General features: G+C 40.0%; 2 protein-coding genes across 2 annotated transcripts in view; one reads left to right on the top strand and one right to left on the bottom strand.

Moving 5' to 3' along the window:
- Positions 1-19909, bottom strand: part of SYTL5 (synaptotagmin like 5) — a 238569-nt gene that overhangs the window by 107000 nt on the left and 111660 nt on the right. The gene's annotated exons all lie outside the window — the stretch shown is intronic.
- LOC116748001 (E2F-associated phosphoprotein-like) lies at positions 12338-13150 on the top strand. The gene is made up of 3 exons (XM_032620739.1): positions 12338-12408; positions 12549-12828; positions 12947-13150. The coding sequence occupies exons 1-3, from the start codon at positions 12338-12340 to the stop codon at positions 13016-13018; spliced, it is 423 nt and encodes a 140-aa protein (XP_032476630.1). The 3' UTR covers positions 13019-13150.

Below are 19909 nucleotides of genomic sequence, written 5' to 3'. Positions count from 1 at the left end.
GGTGCAGGATACAAAATTAATACACAGAAATCTCTTGCATTCCGATACACTAACAATGCAGGATCGAAATGAGAAATCAAGGAAACAATCCCATTTACCATCACAACAAAAAGATTAAAATACCTAGGAATAGACCTACCTAAAGAGGCAAAAGACCTGTACTCAGAAAACTATAAAACACTGATGAAAGAAATCAAAGATAACATAAACAGATGGAGAGATATACAGTGCTCCTGGTTTAGAAAAATCAATATTGTGAAAATGACTGTACTACCCAAAGCAATCTACAGATTCAGTGCAATCCATATCAAATTACCAATGGCATATTTCACAGAAGAAGAAATTTTACAATTTGTATGGAAACACAAAAGACCCTGAATAGCCAAAGCAATCCTGAGAAAGAAAAACGGAGCTGGAGGAATCAGGCTCCATGACTTCAGACTATACTACAAATCTACAGTAATCAAGACAGTATGGTACTGGCGCAAAACCAGAAATATAGATCAATGGAACAGGATAGAAAGCCCAGAGATAAACCCACACACATATGGTCACCTTATCTTTGATAAAGGAGGCAGGAATGTACAGTGGAGGAAGGACAGCCTCTTCAATAAGTGGTGCTGGGAAAACTGGACAGGTACATGTAAAAGTATGAGATTAGATCACTCCCTAACACCATATACAAAAATAAGCTGAAAATGGATTAAAGACCTAAATGTAAGGCCAGAAACTATCAAACTCTTAGAGGAAAACATAGGCAGAACACTCTATGACGTAAATCACAAGATCCTTTTTGACCCACCTCCTAGAGTAAGGGAAATAAAAACAAAAATAAACAAATGGGACCTAATGAAAGATAAAAGCTTTTGCACAGCAAAGGAAACCATAAACAAGATGAAAAGACAACCCTTAGAATGTGAAAAAATATTTGCAAACGAAGCAACTGACAAAGGATTAATCTCCAAAATATACAAGCAGCTCATGCGGCTCAATATCACAAAAACAAACAACCCAGTCCAGAAATGGGCAGTAGACCTAGATAGACATTTCTCCAACAGCTGGCCAACAAATACATGAAAAGATGTTCAACACCACTAATCATTAGAAAAATGCAAATCAAAACTACAATGAGGTATCACCTCACACCAGTGAGAATGGCCATCACCAAAAAATCTAGAAACAATAAATGCTGGAGAGGGTGTGGAGAAAAGGGAACCCTCCTGCACTGTTGGTGGAAATGTAAATTGATACAGCCACTATGGAGAACAGTATGGAGGTTCCGTAAGAAACTAACAATAGAACTACCATATGACCAAGCAATCCCACTACTGGGCATATACCCTGAGAAAACCATAATTCAAAAAGAGTCATGTACCACAATGTTCATTGCAGCTCTATTTACAATAGCCAGGGCATGGAAGCAACCTAAATGTCCCTCAACAGATGAATGGATAAAGAAGATGTGGCACATATATACAATGGAATATTACTCAGCCATAAAAAGCAAAAAAATTGACTTATTTGTAGTGAGGTAGATGGACCTAGAATCTGTCATACAGACTGAAGTAAGTCAGAAGGAGAAAAACAAATGCCGTACGCTAAAACATAAAAAGCGGTACTGATGAACCTAGTGGCAGGGCAGGAATAAAGATGCAGATGTAGAGAACGGACTTGAGGGCAAGGGGAAGCTGGGATGAAGTGAGAGAGTGGCATGGACATATATACACTACCAAATGTAAAATAGATAGCTAGTGGGAAGCAGCCGCATAGCACAGGGAGATCAGCTCGGTGCTTTATGTCCACCTAGAGGGGTGGGATAGGGAAGGTGGGAGGGAGATTCAAGAGGATGGGGATATGGAGATATATGTATACATATAGCTGATTCACTTTGTTATACAGCAGAAACTAACACAACAATGTAAAGCAAATATACTCCAATAAAGATGTATTAAAAAAAAAAAAGTACTGTTTCCCAACTCTCATCCCCACAGATTCTGGTATAATCGGTTTGAGATGTGGCCCGTGCAATGATTTTTTTTTAAAGCTCCCCTATGTATTCTAATACACTGCCAGATTTGGAAGACACTCCTCTAGAAGATAGGTTCACTCCCACTTAAATGCTTCACAGACATGCCATTCTTTTGTTATCCAGCTCCATTCCCTCCTTCAATACATTTCCAGAAAAAACCAAAAACAGACAAACAAAAATACCCCCAGACATCCCAGGATCATCGCACACATCTCATACCACCTCCTTCTACACTTGTGGTTCTCTGCTTTGTTATACCCAACTAGATTAGCATCTCCCCAAAGGCAGGGACGATGGCTTTAGTTTCTTATATATACTGCTCAGGACTCAATTCTGTGCTAGATCATAAGATCCTTAAATGTTTAAAACTATTACCTCTTTTGGGCCTTCAAAGTAGCTTATGAGATATTATGAGCCTCATGTTAAAGATAGTAAGCAGTAGAGATAAAATCAGAAAGCAAGTCTTTTAATTCCTAGCCTAATGAGAGATTCGTAAATGGAGAATTTTAAAAGTGAGGAGTAAGGTTTCCAAAAACCTATGGTTCTTTGTCTCGTTCATTCATCCAGTGAGCATTTATTGAGTGCCTATTGTGTGCTAGGCATTCTGTACTTCAGATACGAAAATGAGTCAAAACAGGACACCTACTAAGGACTCCCAGTATCCTTGATGTCAGTCAAGAAGAGGACAAATGATGCAAGATGACTCATCACTCTAGGATGAACAACAAAGTCCTACTGTACAGCACAGGGAACTATATTCCACATCCTGTGATAAACCGTAATGGAAAAGACTATGAAAAAGAATATATATATATATGTGTATATATATATATATATATATATATATATATATATATATGTATATATGTGTATAACTTAATCACTTTGCTGTACAGTAGAAACTAACACAACATTGTAAATCGGCTGTACTTCAATTTTTTAAAAAAACTAAAAATATAGTGGCCATATGATCCGGCATTCCCATTCCTGGGCATATATCTGGAAAAGATGAAAACTCTAATTTGAAAAGACACATGCACCCCCCAATGTCCATAGCAGCACTATTTACAATAGGCAAGACATGGAAGCAACCTAAATATCCCTTGACAGATTAATGGATAAAGAAGATGTGATACACACACATGCGCACACGCGCGCGCGCACGCACACGCACACGCACACACACACACACACACACACACACAATGGAATACTACTCAGCCATAAAAAAGAATAATGCCATTGGCAGCAACATGGATGCACCTAGAGATTACCATACTGAGTGAAGTAAGTCAGAAAGACAAATACCATTTGATATCACTTGCACATGGAATCTAAAATATGACACAAATGAACTTATTTATGAAACAGAGACAGACTCACAAACATAGAAAACAAACTTATGGTCACCAGAAGGAAAAGAGCCTGGGGGAGGGATAAATTAGGAGTTTGATGTTAGCATATAGAAACTATTGTACTATATATAAAATAAACAATAAGGTCCTACTGTATAGCACAGGGAACTATATTCAATATCCTGTAATAAACCATAATAGAAAAGAAAAAAAGAGTCCTCACTCTCTTGTCCAACTGAACACAAATGACCAGAACCCACAACACATGCTTTTCTAATCCCTTATTTAGAGCTTACAAAGCATCTTTATGTCCTTTTTCATGAGCAACTGGCTCCTGAAATTGAGTGTAAGAAAAGTTCCACACAATTTACTTTTGAAAACCTGTAAAGGCTACAAGTTTTAAAATAACAGGATGAGTTCTCATTTGAAGATTGCAGTTGTATTATTTGGAAGAGCATTAACAGACCTTTAAACACCTCAGGGCACAGGAGAAATAAAACACTGCCTAGTCAAAATCTGTAACAATTCATGCAACAATGATAAAGAAACACCGTGATCAAAATGAGTAAAACAAAGAACAATCCTAGACTGAGTCCTATCCCAGTAGGCTGGTGGGCCAAAGAATAAGAAACTGAGAACAGGGGGTATTGCAGGATACTCCAAGAGACTAATTCTCTTCCGGAAATAAATTCTATGATCAGGTGCCTGAAGTTTAACTACTTAGCAGCTCCTTAACTACAGTGGGCGAGGCCACTTGGAGAAAGTATGGCCATAAAGTCAAACATTTATATTGCATCTTTCTTTGTGTTCTATTCACAGGACTTTATTTAGCAATTGGGTTTCACTGAGCTCCCACTTCTAGAGTCTGAAAAGACTTGGGACTCTGTATAAATCAGGCCACAGGGAAGCAAGAACTTCAAGGTCCAAACACACCAATTGGGAATTCCTAAGGCAATTGGTGTTAATTGTCCCACATATCCTGAGAGCTAACTGAGACTATGGAAAAAGCTGGGGAGAATTCCATAGGCCGGCATCAAATATTAAGCACATCGACTGAAGAAAATGCATAACCTAAAAGTTGAGAATTGTTTTATTTGGCAGACTTTCTGAGGATTTAAGCCCAGGAGGCAGCCTCTCAGATAGCTCTGAGGGGCTGCTCAGAAGAGGGAAAGGAGGACTCAGGAAATATATAAGTTTTGCAAAACACAAACAAACAAACACAAAAACAAAAAACAGGTAGTCGGAACATCAAAAGATTACCGTAAAGTAAACCAACCAAACATCTCAAGTTAATAAATTTAGCGGTTTTCTATGTATGGGAAGATGCAAGAGTCTGGGCTCCTTGAAATCATTCCTTTGATATGCACCTTAGCTACGTAGCAGTATCCAGTTCTTTCCCATCCTGAGTCCCAGCTTACTGGTTTTTCAAATCTCTGAGAAATTGACCTAATTCAATCATATCTAGGATAATTTCACCTTAAATGGACACAACGATTTTCAGACGCTCAAGAAGAAGAGAAAGGATAATGGGAGGGTAACTGCAGCCAGGAAAACAAAGTGTGCAATTGGAGAATAAGTACCAAGGAGAAAGGGAAGTACAGGGAGCTAGGAGAGAGGAACAGGATGGAAGATGTCTCTTTCCTCTGCTTTAATAGTCCCCACTCACAAAGCAAGGTGGACCTCATTTGGTTCCTGCATTGCTGGTCCAGTCTCAGGAAGGTATCTGAGAAAGGTGAGTTTCTGGGCTGTAAGTATTAGGGGAAACACTGACTGAAACTGCCCACCCTGGCCAGGCACCACAGTAACCATCTGCATGCGTTATTTTACAACAGGAGATCCTGGTAAGGAATACAGAACAAGCCACCACCAACCGGAAGAATTCGGGAAAGGTCAAAAGGAGATGAAAGGAGACGCCAGTCCATATGTCCTACCAACCTCCCAGAATCCTCCTTGCTGGAATTCATCTTGGCTGAGGGATGTGTGCACCACCAGCAAGGACCCTGAGTCAGAATGATTGGCCAAAGACAACCCGGAAACTAACCCCATCGCCATAAAACCCGAGACTGTGAGCCACGTGGCAGAGCAGTTCTCCTGGGTTCCCTTACCCTCCTGCTCTCCGCCCAGGCGCCCCTTCCCAATAAAGTCTCTTGCTTTGTCAGCACGTGTGTCTCCTCGGACAATTCTTTTCCGAGTGTTAGACAAGACCCTACTCTCGGGCCCTGGAAGGGGTCCCCCTTCCTGCAACATAAGCACAGTATCTGTTCATCTCTCTCATCCACATAAGCTAGAAATGCTTCTGGTTCCAAGTAACAGGCTTAAAAAATTGTATGTGGGGTTTCATTTCTTCCCCCCACATACAAGAAATCCAGAATTAGGTAGTTGCTTGTATTAGCTCAGCTGCAAAATCAGGTCATTAAGAATTCATTTCATTCTGATGGTCCCCTATCTTCAAGGTATGGCTCATCATTCTTATGTAAAATGGCCAGGCTTCAGCAGAGCATCCAAGTTTAAGGCAGGAAGAATAGGGAGGGCGTGCCAGTTACACCTGTATCTTAATAGAAAAGCAAAAATTGATTCAGAATTCCTTCCATCAAGAAGAACTTCCCTAATGAAGTCCTCCTTAGGTTCCCTTGACCAGACACTGTCACAGCATCACCATTAGCTGCAAGGGAGGCTGGGAAAGTGGAACAACTTGGGACTGCAGATCCCTGCCCTCCTGACATTAGATGTGGTAACATGACTCACACTGGTCCATGAAATGTGATATGTGACTCCAGGTAAAAGCTATAAGAGCAAGTGCATGGTTTATCACAAACCCTCTTCTTTGCATGAAGAATGGCAATGTCCCAAATAGTGTGTACCCTGTAAGTTTGAGTCCTGGTCTGAGGATGCCATGAAATAGAGTCCCTAGCCATCTTGTCATGGACATGTAGCATGAGAGACAAATAAAGCTTCATTGTTATAAGGCTGTTCCCCCAGAGTGGCTTTCTCTGATTACCAAATCTACCACAGATTCCCATCTTAGTCTAACTCAGAGAACTGTGTTCTTTTTCTTCACAGCACTTACCATAATTTTTAATTGTACATTTATTTGGCTGCTTTTACTGGTTTAATGTCTTGCCAACTCCTCTGTAATCTCCACGAGGGTAAGACTGTATCTGTTTTGTTCAGTTTTGCATTTTATAGCACATAAGCAGTGCTGGGAACATAACAGCTATCATTTAATTGAATGAATAAAAGAGAGCATAAGCAAAAGCTGGTGAGTGACCTGAGAAGGAGAAAGGAGGAGGGACGAAGGGAGAAAGAAAGGGAGTGGGTGGGGGGAGAAAATCTCAGCCATACTAGGTATCACGGGGCATTCCAGTACATCTCTCTGGGTCTCAGTACTTCAACTTCAAAATGAAGATGGTAATTCCTTTCGTATCTTCCTCCGAGGGTGTTTGCGAGCGCCAGAGGCAATTGACCATGGTAGTGTGCTTCATGAATTATAGAGCCCTTTACAACATGGTGCCATTATTATTAAAAAAGAGAAGGAGAAGAGAAAAATGTACAATGTTAGATCGGCTAAGAATTCAAATTAAAATTTGCTAAAACTGAAATCAAACACATTTCGAAAAAGTAATGTGAGCCTGAGAAAACTACAGAATGTTCTTAATTACTTGGTAAGGACTTTTAGAACTTTTCCCATCTTCCTTAACCTCATTCCTACACTTTTGTTGACAAAGCAAAACTATTGTGATTCTTGAAAACGTTTAAAGTCTAACCATTTCCTCTCTTTGTTCTTACCTGAAAAGAAACAAAGAATACTGGAGATGGATGAAAATGTGTAGTAGAGGTAAATATGGCCCCAAATCAACTGTTAAAAAGTAATGAAGAATATAAAGAGAAAGAATATTATGAAAAAGATATTACTCAGCCATAAAAAAGAATGAAATAATGCCATTTGCAGCAACAGGGATGGACCTAGAGATGATCATACTAAGTGAAGTAAGTCAGACAGAGAAAGACAAATGCAATATATCACTTATATGGGAAATCTTAAAAAATGATACCAATCAACTTATTTACAAAACAGAAATAAACTGACCGACATAGAAAACAAACTTATGGCTACCGAAGGGTAAAGGGGGGTAGGGATAAATTAGGAGTTTGGGATTAACAGATACACACTATTATATATAAAATAAACAACAAGGATGTACTGTATAGCATAGGAAACTATATTCATATCTTGTGATAACCTATACTGGAAAAGAATCTGAAAAAGAATAGATACACATATACATGTATAACTGAAGCACTCCGCTGTTAACAAATGGAATATTGCCTGCCGTATCAGTAAACAAAGGATGTCACAGTCATCAGCGATTGCAGCCATCAGCCAACGGTGAGCTGTACACTGTACACCCAAAGCCAACACATTATAAATCAACTATACCTCAATTTAAAAAAAATACAAAGAAAAAGAAAAAGGAAAAAAGTTGTTGAAGACATTTACTTCCAGCTAACACCAATTCTTTATTTGAGATCAACTCAGGATGCCCTTGTATTTTAAAATATCAGTTTATTCTTTGTTTCCTTGTTGCTACACAGATACATGTGTATTAACATGCGAACTGATGACCTATATGGAGTTGAAATCCTAAAGACTGAAGAGATGAACGATCTCAACTGTAGTTGAACGACAGAGTATTTTCATTTCTATATTCCAGTGATATACTGAAATCATTTTCTTTCTATCCCATCGTCAAAAATGTTCAATGCATTACAAAGACTGCTTGCTTTATCACTGCACAGACACATTCCTTTCAAATCAGGAATTGCTTTCATTAAAATTCCCGTCACTTGTGTGTGGCATTAACTTTTCTTCTGTTACCCTGTCTAGACCTAATTATCCTGAACACTATTTTGCATCAAATACGCTAGGAATTTTAGAAGAGAAGCAATTAGCTGCCTGGAAGAGGAAGCCACAGAAGCTTCACAAAGCTTCTTTGATTCCTTGACATCTTTACACAATCCTCAATCTCATCTAGCAGAGCACATCAAGGCTCAAGAGAAATAATGAGCAAGCGTGGACTATACAGCGGTCCAGAGCATAAGGCTCTGAAGTCAGACTCCCTGGGTTCAAATCCTGGCCTTGCCCCTTATCTCCTTGGAGACTTTAAGAAAATTACTTAGCCTCTCTGTCTCAAGACTTAAAGAGACTTAACCTGTGTCTCGAAATATTCCCTGCGTTAAAAAAAAAAATAATCATAGTAGTTACAACCTCATAGGTTTCTTGGGACCATTAAGTAAGATGATGCTGTGGTGAGCGTAAGTAAAGTGTGAAGCACAGCTTGGCACACAGTAGTTGTGGAATAGACCATTCTAGTATGCGTCTCCAAATCTGCGTTCTCCATTTCTCTATTAGTGGAATGTTTAGCTAGGCTCATGGCCACTCAGAGTGAAGACTATATTTCCCAGCATGACCTGCAGTTAGTTTTGCCATGAGACTAAATGTTGGCCAATGTGATGTGATCAGAAATGATACAGGCAACCTCTAGGTCATGCCCCTAATGTTAAAGCGGTATCCCTGTCCCTTGAACCCTTCTTCCTTCCCAGAGGCTGCGATGAGAACACAGGGGTGAGCCACCTTGGATGAAGCGCCAAACTCTCAAGATGGTAGAACTACAGAAGACAAGGCACCCAGACCCATGTTATAATGGAGCCACCATTAACAACATCACAAATCTGCCAAACAGCCCAGACTTTTCCATTAGAGAGCAATGTACTATGTTTCCATCTTGTTTAAGCCATAATTAAAACGTGTCTCTGTCACCCACAGCCAAACTTATTTCCCAGACAAATACAATAAGAACTCTGTAAATATTAGCTCTTTTTATTATTGTACACTTGCAAAGATGTTGCTATCAGGTCTTGCTTCAGCCTCTGCTGCAGTGCCTGCCAGCTAAATCCCAGTCTAAAGCTAGAGTTTCATATTCCTTTAAGAGAGCAAAACCATGGCGACTAACGAAAAGTATTGCCCGAACCAGAAACAATGCGACAAAAATCACTTGAAATAATATATGCGGGCAGAATAATGTCACAGCAGCCTGATGCCAATGGTTGCATGCCTCCCACCGCTCCTGTCTTTTGTTCACATCCAGAGGCAATGCCGTCAACACTGGGGCTATTTCATATTTGCCTAAGGAAAATCCAGATGTGACCAGACCTCCTTTCCGTACTCTGAATACAAAAATGTGACTTTTTCACCTTGATTGTAGATTCTGTGTGTAGAACCTATTAATAAAAGCTAACCATCATAACGCTTAGCCACAATAATGACGCGCACTCTGTTTCAAGTGTCATGCACTTAAACGTTGACAGTAACCCATGAGAAAGACATTATGATTCTGATTTTATACATAAGAAAGTCGAATCTCAGAAAGGAAACTTCACAGGGCTATGAAGTGGTGCAGTCAAGATTCAGATCCAGAGTTTTAGTTTTCCAAATCTGTTCTTTTCCCTACACCAGGCCCCCCTCATTGCCTCTCAATGTATTAAAATATTGCTGCTCAGAAAGAACACTGTATTTATATTAAGGACTGCTACTGCTTTCCTAGTTGTGCAAAGCCAGGCTGAACACAAAGTTCAGCCTCAGTAAACATGAAGGGTTTCTTCTGCCTGCCCTGCTTCTCCCACTAAATGGCGCCTGCCCAATTCGCCTCTTATCACAAAGTCTTTCATGACAAATAATCCCCAACAGAACTGTTCCTCAACAAACACCACTATAAACTTTATAAAGCTTTTGATTAGTTTTCAAGTCAAAGGCTATTAAAAACAATCAAGACCATCCAAGAATTGGGGAAAAATTTCACTCAGATAGAAAGCTACTTCACAGAACGTAAATAAGGAACAGAATTGAAAGAACGCTTGACTAAATAAAGAAATCTTTGGACTTCCCTGGTGGTACACTGGTAAAGAATCCGCCCTACAATGTAGGGGACGCAGGCTCGATCCCTGGTTGGGGAACTAAGATCCCACATGCCTCGGGGCAACTAAGCCCACACACCACAACTACTAAGCTCATGTGCCTCAACTAGAGAGCTGCGTGCTGCAAACTACAGAGCCCACGCGCCCTGGAGCCTGCGCGCCGCAACTAGAGTAGCCTGCGTGCCGCAACAAAGAGCCCGCATGCTGCAACGAAAGATCCCACATGCCTCGATGAAGATCCTGCATGCCACAACTAAGACCCGACACAGCCAAAAAATTTTTTTAAAATAAATAAATAATAAATCTTTTTTAAAAAGAAAGAAAGAAAACTTGCGATCTGTGTCGATTTAATGTGTTTAGAAATTGTCTTGGGAATTCCCTGGTGGTCCAGTGGTTAGGACGCTGCGCTTTCACTGTCCTGGGCCCGGGTTGAATCCCTGGCCAAGGAACTAAGTTCCTGCAAGCTGCACAGTGCAGCCAAAGAAAGAAAAAAGAAAAGAAACTGTCTCAAGGAGAGGGGGCACTGTGAAATATTGATGTCTGCAGATGATACCAAGCACTTTCCGGTAGTAAAACACTTGGCTCATAGGAACATACCAGGAGATCTCTCAAAGCCATGTGAACAGACAGGCAACTGTTTCTTATCTATAGTCTTAAAATCATAGCAGAAATTGATCTCATATGTAACTATCAAACCAACTCTTCCACCTGGGAACACCTTGAAATAAATATCATCTCAATTTCCTGGCCTGACAAGGAACAAGGACGTATTCTACTAATCTGAAACCCAAAGGATACCTTTCTTGAGTATCAAGAACAGTAGAAAGCTGCTCATCATCGCTAATTATTAGAGAAATGCAACTCCAAACTGCAGTGAGGTACTAGCTCACACCAGTCAGAAGGACCATCATTAAAAAGTCTACAAACAATAAATGCTGGAGAGGGTAGGGAGAAAGGGGACCCTCTTACACTGTTGGTGGGAATGTAAGTTGGTGCAGCCACTATGAAGAACTGTATGGAGGTTCCTCAAGAAACTAAAAAGAGAGTTGCCATATGATCCAGCCATCCCACTCCTAGGCATATACTCAGACAAAACTATAATTCAAAAAGATACATGCACCCCGATGTTCATAGCAGCACTATTTACAATAGCCAGGACATGGAAACAACCTAAATGTCCATCGACAGATGAATGGATAAAGAAGGTGTGGTACATACATACAATGGAATATTACTCAGCCATTAAAAAAAAACAAAGAATGCCATTTGCAGCAACATGGATGGACCTAGAGATTATCATACTGATCAAAGTAAGCCAGAAAGAGAAAGACAAATATCATTCGACATCACTTATATGTGGAATCTAAAATGTGACACAAATGAACATATCTATGAAACAAAAACAGACTCACAAATGTAGAGAGCAGACTTGTGGTTGCCAAGGGGGAGGAGGATGGGAGAGGGAAGTATGGGGAGTTTGGGGTTAGGAGATGCAAACTATTATATATAGATGGGTAAACAACAAGGTCCTACTGTATAGCACAGGGAACCATATACAATATCCTGTGATAAACCATAATGGAAAATATGAAAAAGAATATATATACACGGAGAACTGAGTCACTTTGCTATACAGTGGAAATTAAACACAACACTGTAAATCAACTATACTCCAATAAATTTTTTTTTAAAAAACCAGGAGAGGGCTTCCCTGGTGGCGCAGTGGTTGAGAGTCTGCCTGCCGATGCAGGGGACATGGGTTCGTGCCCCGGTCCGGGAATATCCCACATGCCACGGAGCGGCTGGGCCTGTGCTCCACAACGGGAGAGGCCACAACAGTGAGAGGCCCGCATACCGCAAAAAAAAAAAAAAAAAAAAAAAACAGGAGAGAGTAGTGCTGGAGCGCTTTAGGAAAGGGACTTGTGGAGAAAGCAGGTACTCTGCCGACGCCTGTGGACGGTATCGGAGGGGGCAGGCCACCATGAACCGCCTCCAAGATGACTATGACCCCTACGCAGTTGAAGAGCCTAGTGATGAGGAGCTGGCTTTCAGCAGGATCTTAGTTCCCTGACCAGGGATTGAACCCAGGTCCCCAGCAGTGGAAGCATGGAGTCCTAACTACTGGACCACCAGGGAATTCCCATGTAGTTAAATGCCTTTAAAGAGGCTTTATATTCCTGTGACAGTTGCCACAGTCCTGAAGATGAGGTGGATGTGCTTTTACATGGAACTCCTGACCAGAAACGAAAACTTATCAGAGAATGTCTTACTGGAGAAAGTGAATCCTCTAGTGAAGATGAATTTGAAAAAGAAATGGAAGCTGAATTAAATTCCACCATAAAAACAATGGAGGACAAGTTATCCTCTCTAGAAACAGGGTCTTCCTCAGGAAATGGGAAAGTTGGAACAGCTCCGACAAAGTACTATGACGATATATATTTGGATTCTGATTCTGAGGATGAAGACAAAGCAGCACAGGTGACCGAGAAAAAGAAGAAGAAACAACACAGAAGTCCAACAAATGATGAATTACTATATGATCCTGAAAAAGATGACAGAGATCAGGCCTGGGTTGATGCACAGAGAAGAGGCTACCATGGTTTTGGAATACAGCGGCCACGTCAACAACAACAGCCTTTTCCAAATAGTGATGCTGTCTTGAATTGCCTGGCCTGCATGACCACCCTGTGTCTTGATTACCAAAGGCATGAATCATACAAAACTCAGTATAGAGCAATGTTTGTAATGAATTGTTCTATCAACAAAGAAGAGATTCTAAGATACAAAACCCCAGAGAACAGGAAGAAAAGGCGAGGCCATAAGAAGATGAGGTCTAACCAAGAAGATGCTGCGGAGCAGGCAGAGACAGATGTGGAAGAAATCTATCACCCAGTCATGTGCACTGAATGTTCCACCGAAGTGGCGGTCTATGACAAGGATGAAGTCTTTCATTTTTTCAACGTTTTAATAAGCCATCCCTAAATAGCTAAGTTGGCGTTTAGTTGCCCAGTACTGTATACAAGGCAAATATGGACCGTTAGATTCCTCCTGCCTACTCATCTCAAGTGACATTCTGAGTGGTTATTTGAGGAAGCGGTGTCTTATCTTTATCTTTTTGAAAAGAAAATTGTTATCTACCTTCATCCCTCCCCTTCCTTTTTAAAAAAAATTTTTCCCCAGCTCTGATGGGACTCGTTATTCATTCTCTTTTTGATAGATATTTGGAAACTGGGGCTTTTTATTTATTAAAGCTCTTTAGAATTAAAATGTTCTGGAGTTACAGGTTAAAAAAAAAAAAAAAAAAAAACAACCAGGAGAAAGTCCTGTTATCCACATGGTAAATTACTCAGAGAGAGAGGATGTGGAGATAGAATCAGTACAATAAGAAGTAGGAAACCTGCATTTGTTTTAAAAAAACAAACCAAAAAAAAGGATAAAATACGGGGCTTTTAAAGATTATTACTATGACAATGAAAGGACAGAATTGACTTGATGGGAGGAAATTGGGCATTCATACACAAAAAAGATAATTTAAAGAGAACATGTTGCCCTTGAAAAATTCTTTAAAACTACTTCTGCTGCTGAATACAGGTACATACTAGTTTTAATTTTTATAAAGAGATAGCTGAAGTTTACTTCTCAACTGTCTCTAAATTGAATTTGTGTAAACTAAATAACTTTAAATGCAGCAAGAAAAGGAGTTACATGCACAGCAAAGGCAGTTAACAGTACTTAATTTTTCCCATTTACCTCTTTAGGTGATGCTTATGGGGACTTGTATTTCCATAGATAAAGATTATTTCAAAAAACACTTTCAGCAGTTTTCCTAGTCATCAGTACATGGTACAAGAAATGTCAAATCACCGTTTCTTTGAAATTCACTGAGGATGAATATAAATGTTGTTTTATGTGCTATGATTTTTTTCTTAAATGCTTCACTGAAAATCACCACTGACATTTAATTGCTTTCAGAGTCCATAAAAAGGAAGACGAGATTTGTGCTGAGGAATAAACGAATCTGATCCAAAAGATGCATGATCTTAATTGCACCCATTTCCTCAAATTGCTGGTTGTCTCTCAACATTCCTTTTACCCTTTTAGAGCCATAAAACTTCCAAGAGTGAGTTGTTCACATGGCCACGCAGAGTAAAAACTACATTTCCCAGTTAAATATGCAAGCTCCCTTGCAGCTAAGTATGGCCATGTGACTACACTCTGGCCAACAGGATGTAAGCAAGGTCATCGTGAAACTTCTCAGAAATGTCCTTAAGGGAAACTGTCTTTTTTTCTGCCCTTGTCCCTTCTCCCTGCTGACTGGAATTAGGGCAGTACGATGGGAGCTGGTGCAGCCATCTTGGACCATGAAGCGTGACTCAGACTCTTCCCTTGACCAAACTTTAGACAGGCTCCTCTGAGGTCTCTTTTCGACTAGACCTCGTCCTTGGGCCCTGTCTTCAACCTGCAGAGCCCAGATTCAGTAAGAGTCCTACTAAATCAGTTTAGCGAGAATCCCGTGCCCCCCTACCCCTTGATATCTGACATCACTCTGGCCTGCCTTCAGTAAGAATTCTGTTAAGTCAATTTAGTAAGAATTCCCTTACCATCAATGTCTCCGCTTAAGTAATTTTCCATTAATTGACCCCCTCACCCTACTTACTGGCTATACGTCCGCAACTGCTTTTGCTGTATTTGGAGTTGAACCTGATCTCCCTCTCCTACTACCACAGTCTGTTTTTACTTTTATTTTTTCATGATAGTCTTGAAATCTATGGCAATAGTCCTGAATAGAGTCTTCCTTACCATTTTAATAAGTGTCAGAATAATTTTTTACTTTAACAGGTGTTAGCCCATGTTGAAGAGGGCAGAACAACCAATTAGAAGGACCCTGGGCCTCGGATGAGCAAGAAGCCACCATTACCAGCCCTGGGTTGCTTTCCTCATGACTTCATCAAGGTAAAAAAAGAAAAACACCTTCTCTCTTACTTAAGCCACTGTTACTTTGATTTTCTGACGCTCAGAGCTGAACTTACCCTAATTTCCATACCAATAAATAGCATGTATACTGTTACAAGAAGTAGAGAAGAATGCAAATCCTGCCTTTAAAATACGAACTGTAGAGAGTCTGGCAAAGATGTAAGTTATTTGTATTTTCAATCAAATTGACATATTCTTTGTGTAAGTTACTGTGAAAGTAGAGACTTTGAAAAATCCAATAAAATATAACTTTGCTTCTGTTAAACTAGAAATTAATTCATCTCCATCTCCTATGCCTTGCACATAATAAGTACTCAATGAATTTTTGCTGGATCTTGGAAATTATTTCCCAAATATAAATTCATACAAATAAATGTTAAAACAACACTAACATCCAATAATAATAGACAATGCGAATAAAAAATCCACTTAAGAGGGAATACAAATGGCTAACAATCACGTAAAAACACTAATGATCACATAAATGCAAATTAACATAGGACACTACTTTATCAAATTAGTAAAGATCTATAACAATAATTCTGATGTTGGCAGTGATATAATGTAACAGTCTGGTGAAGAGGAAATGGACACATTTCTGGAAAACAATTTTTCAATTTAAAGGAAGTATAAATCAAAATATGAATCATAATATAATAAAAAATTAAGACAGAAGATTTAAGAATAAGGATGTTCATGGAAATTAGAAGTTAAAATATTGCACATCCGTGTTATGAAATCTTATCCAGCTAATAAAAATGATGCTTCAAAAGAATTTTGAATGACATCAAAAATGTTCATTAAATAACGTTAAGCAAAGATAGAGGATACAAACTTACATATATAATGTGGTTCCAATTATGTGAAAATTACATGTACACAAAGAAAAGCAACAGAAAGCAAATTCAACAAAAGTGGAAGATATCTCTGGGAAGAGGGGATCTCATGTGAGTTTATAAAGTTCATATTATATGTATTTTCTAATTTTCTATAATAATCATAACTACTTCCATAATGAAAAATGTATCAGAAGATATTAAATATTTCTTTAATTGTGAATTAAGAATTTATAATACAAAAATATTGTAGATATTGATGCCCTTTATAGATCCTAGTGCATTATTGAGTTTAAAAACTTAAAAACTCTCTTGCCATTAGAAGTTTTATCAATTTTAGATATGTGCGTGAAATCTTTACCAGTTATGCTTAATTACTCTGCAATGAAACAATGATTAGAAAAATTATTAAATGCATGTCAGCCTAATCTTATTACACAGTTAAATCAATTAAACCTAACTCCTATTACTATAGGAACCTTCAGATAAACTGTTGATATACAACGGTCATATTCCTGAAATCTAAAATGTTAGAGGTGGGCTTCCCTGGTGGTGCAGTGGTTGAGAGTCCGCCTGCCGATGCAGAGGACAGGGGATCGTGTCCCGGTCCGGGAGAATCCCACATGCCACGGAGCGGCTGGGCCCATGAGCCATGGCCGCTGAGCCTCCGCGTCCGGAGCCTGCGCTCCGCAACGGTAGAGGCCGCGACAGTGAGAGGCCCGTGTACCGCAAAAAAGGTAATAATAATAAGAAGAAATTACCAAACTAGAAGTTCACTCTAATAGTTCTCCTGGTGTTTTATGGGGACAGTGAGTCTACGCTCTTGAGAAGGTCAAACCAATTCTGTTCTTGGTGGTAGTGATAAGATTTGAAAAAACAGCCCCACAGATCAAACAATTGTAGGGTATTAAGATATTGTTTTTGGCACTTGTTGGTCGCCCTTACTTGCTGGGTGAATGGATAATTCTTGAAATCGCTTCAAATCCATTTGAACCAAATATTTAGCTTATCTGCAGGATTCCAAACAGCCAATTTAAATGCACTTTCCCCTTTTGTTTCTCCCTCCTTCTCTTTCTTCCCCCATCCTGCTGTAAAATGATGGAATCAAACCCAAAGACAAAGCCATAAGGTGGATGGCAGTTCCCAGGCTGATCTCTGTGGTCTCTTGATGATACTAACCTCTGCTTTGCTTGGTGGCCCGTCTCAGCTGGGCTAGCTGTGTGGAACGAATCATTATACGCTTGCACTTTGGTTCTCAGTCAGCATAAAGGGTAGAACAACATGAGGAACTCTTGTCAGTTTTTATTGTGTGAGAGCAACGCTTCAATAAAAGTCGTAATAACTTTGGATAGTGTTATACAGCTTACAGGTCAGAGCTTTCAGTAAATACCAGGCTAAGGAAATGTTTTCTCTTTTGTTCCATTTCTCTGACAGCTATTAGTAAAGCTGTGGGCTTTCAACAGGGTCGGAATGGGTGCAGTTACCGCAGAAGCATCCCAGCACAGAGGAAAAGGAAGCAAAATGGAATGAGAGAATCTCGGCTCTCATCTTTACCAGTTGGGCAAATTATTTAATCTAAGGTTCAGTTGCCACAGCTATACTACATTATAATAGTACATACACCTCAGGGATGACATGAGGATTAAATGAGTATCCATTTGTGAATTGAGTAATCCATTCTCCGGCGTGAGGAAGGCACTGGAGAGTTTGACATCTCTTTTATTCTAGCCCCCCTGAGAGATCAGATATATCACTCAGAAGTTAAAAGTGACCTAAGAGTGGAGTGTGAGCTCTGGAGCCAGACTGTGGGGAATGCAAATCACAGTTCTGCTACTTACTAGCTGTGCGATCTCGGGTGAGTTATTTAACTTTGCACTTCAGTTCCCCCACCTATAAATAGGGAAATTAATACTTCTTACCTCATTGGGAAAATGGAGTTGTAATCTGTCCCTTGCAATTGTGCAGAACCTCCTGCTATTTCTTGCTATTTTCTATACCTCCAGATCATTTTGTTGTTCTTCTACAGAGGCAATGAAATACATTGAAGCTGTCCAGCACGTGAGCCACTACAAATTGGGTGAGGCATCAAAATCTCCTAGAGATGGAAGGACCCTGTGAAATCATCTAACCTCCCAGACAGAAGCCCATGTTCTACCTCTGATAGCTGACGGCTTCTAGTCCAACTCCATCTTCTCTCTTAGGCTATAAATGTCCTGCTTCTCCCCAAGATGGCTTATCAAGCTTTCAGGTGTATGCAGCTATTCCCAAGGCTAGAACTTACCAAGGTGTTGTTTTCAACACCAAAGGTCAGCAAACCACAGCCCTTGGGCCAAATCCAGCCCGCTGCCTGTTTTTATAAATAAAGCTTTATTGGAACACAGCCACATCCATTGGTTTACATATTGTCTATTGCTTCTTTCACCCTGCAAAGGCCGAGTGAAATAGTCACAACAGAGAGCATATGCCCTGTAGAGCCGGAAACATTCTCTATCTGGCCCTTTACAGAAAGTTTGCTGACCCTTGGTTTATACCATAGATAAAGCCTGATCCATGACTGCGAACTGTTTTATGTTTACGGACCCAACAAGCATTAAGATTGTGTCTCTGCTCACCTCCATTATTCTAACAATGAATACAGAGTGCTTGGCTCATAGAACACGCTCAACAAATGTTGATTACTCCTGAGTTCTGGGGGTTGTAGGATGCTTTTGGCTGCACGTAACAGAAAATCTGATCCAAACTGCTATAAATAACACTGAAATATATTATATTGCTTGAAGAATAAGGCCAGAAGTGTGGCAGGTTCTAGCATATCAGGATGCTGGCAACAATTTTCTGCCAACCTATTGGCTCCGCTTCATCATTGTGCTGGCTTTTATACTCAGCAGCAACCAGGATGACATGGTTCATTGAATCCATTCGGTGAGAAAGAGAACCTTCCATAAATTCAGGCTATACATGTCTGAGTGGGTCATCTTTGGTCTCATGTCCACCATCAGACCAATAATAATTGGCAGAGGAATCCCAGTCAAGGGACTGTCCTAAAAAAGTTAAGGGACTGTCCTAAAAAATCCATTGCTGGAGCTGAGCAAAACTTGAGTTTTGGGTAGGGATGAAGAAATGAGAAATGTACGCAGTAAGACAACCAACAGAGTTCACCACTGACACAAACCCAAGAATAGGTGCCAAGCAGAACATAAGGCCAGATATGTTTTCCTGCATTGTGGCTAAATGGAAATGACAGCCTCTAAGTGACAATATAGCCCACAGATGAACTGCTGAAATGAACAGTTGTGTAACAGGGAAGAACAAAATCTGACTCCGCGCTGGATCTGTTTCTTCTACTTTAACCTTTGCTCTCTGCTGCTTTTTGTTATTTACTATAATCACCAAAAGGATGTTGTCTATAGCTATTAGCATACATAATGGCCTCCCTTGGGGAACCCTGCCCCTCTGCCTGAATGTTAAACTAAAGTAAAGTGCCTTTGTTCAGCTCACAGGGAAACATTCTGACCCTGCCCACCTGTGAATGGCTCCAAGAAAGAAGAAATAAACACATCCCCTCTCTGAGGCTGGCCAAATCAGGAGATGTTTTGCAAGACTTATGGCCTTTTTATATTACTTCCTCACCTCCTCCCCCTCTCTGTTCTATAAAAGAAACTGGCATCCAGACCCCGATAACATGGTACTCTGGGACATTAGTCCGCCATCTTCTCAGATGCCCAGCTTTCCAAATAAAGTCG

This window comes from Phocoena sinus, chromosome X, assembly GCF_008692025.1.
Source record: "Phocoena sinus isolate mPhoSin1 chromosome X, mPhoSin1.pri, whole genome shotgun sequence".
Lineage (NCBI taxonomy): Eukaryota > Metazoa > Chordata > Mammalia > Artiodactyla > Phocoenidae > Phocoena > Phocoena sinus.
The sequence above is the reverse complement of the archived record's forward strand: the minus strand, read 5'-3'. Positions and strand labels throughout refer to the sequence as shown.

Excerpts from the sequence above, each read along its gene's own strand:
- LOC116748001 (XM_032620739.1), top strand. The coding sequence starts at position 12,338 with ATGAACCGCCTCCAAGATGACTATGACCCCTACGCAGTTGAAGAGCCT. Across the intron at positions 12,409-12,548 it reads GATGAGGAGCTGGCTTTCAG|CAGTCCTGAAGATGAGGTGG; the intron begins CAGGATCTTAGT and ends TGACAGTTGCCA. Across the intron at positions 12,829-12,946 it reads CTGAGGATGAAGACAAAGCA|GCTACCATGGTTTTGGAATA; the intron begins GCACAGGTGACC and ends CACAGAGAAGAG.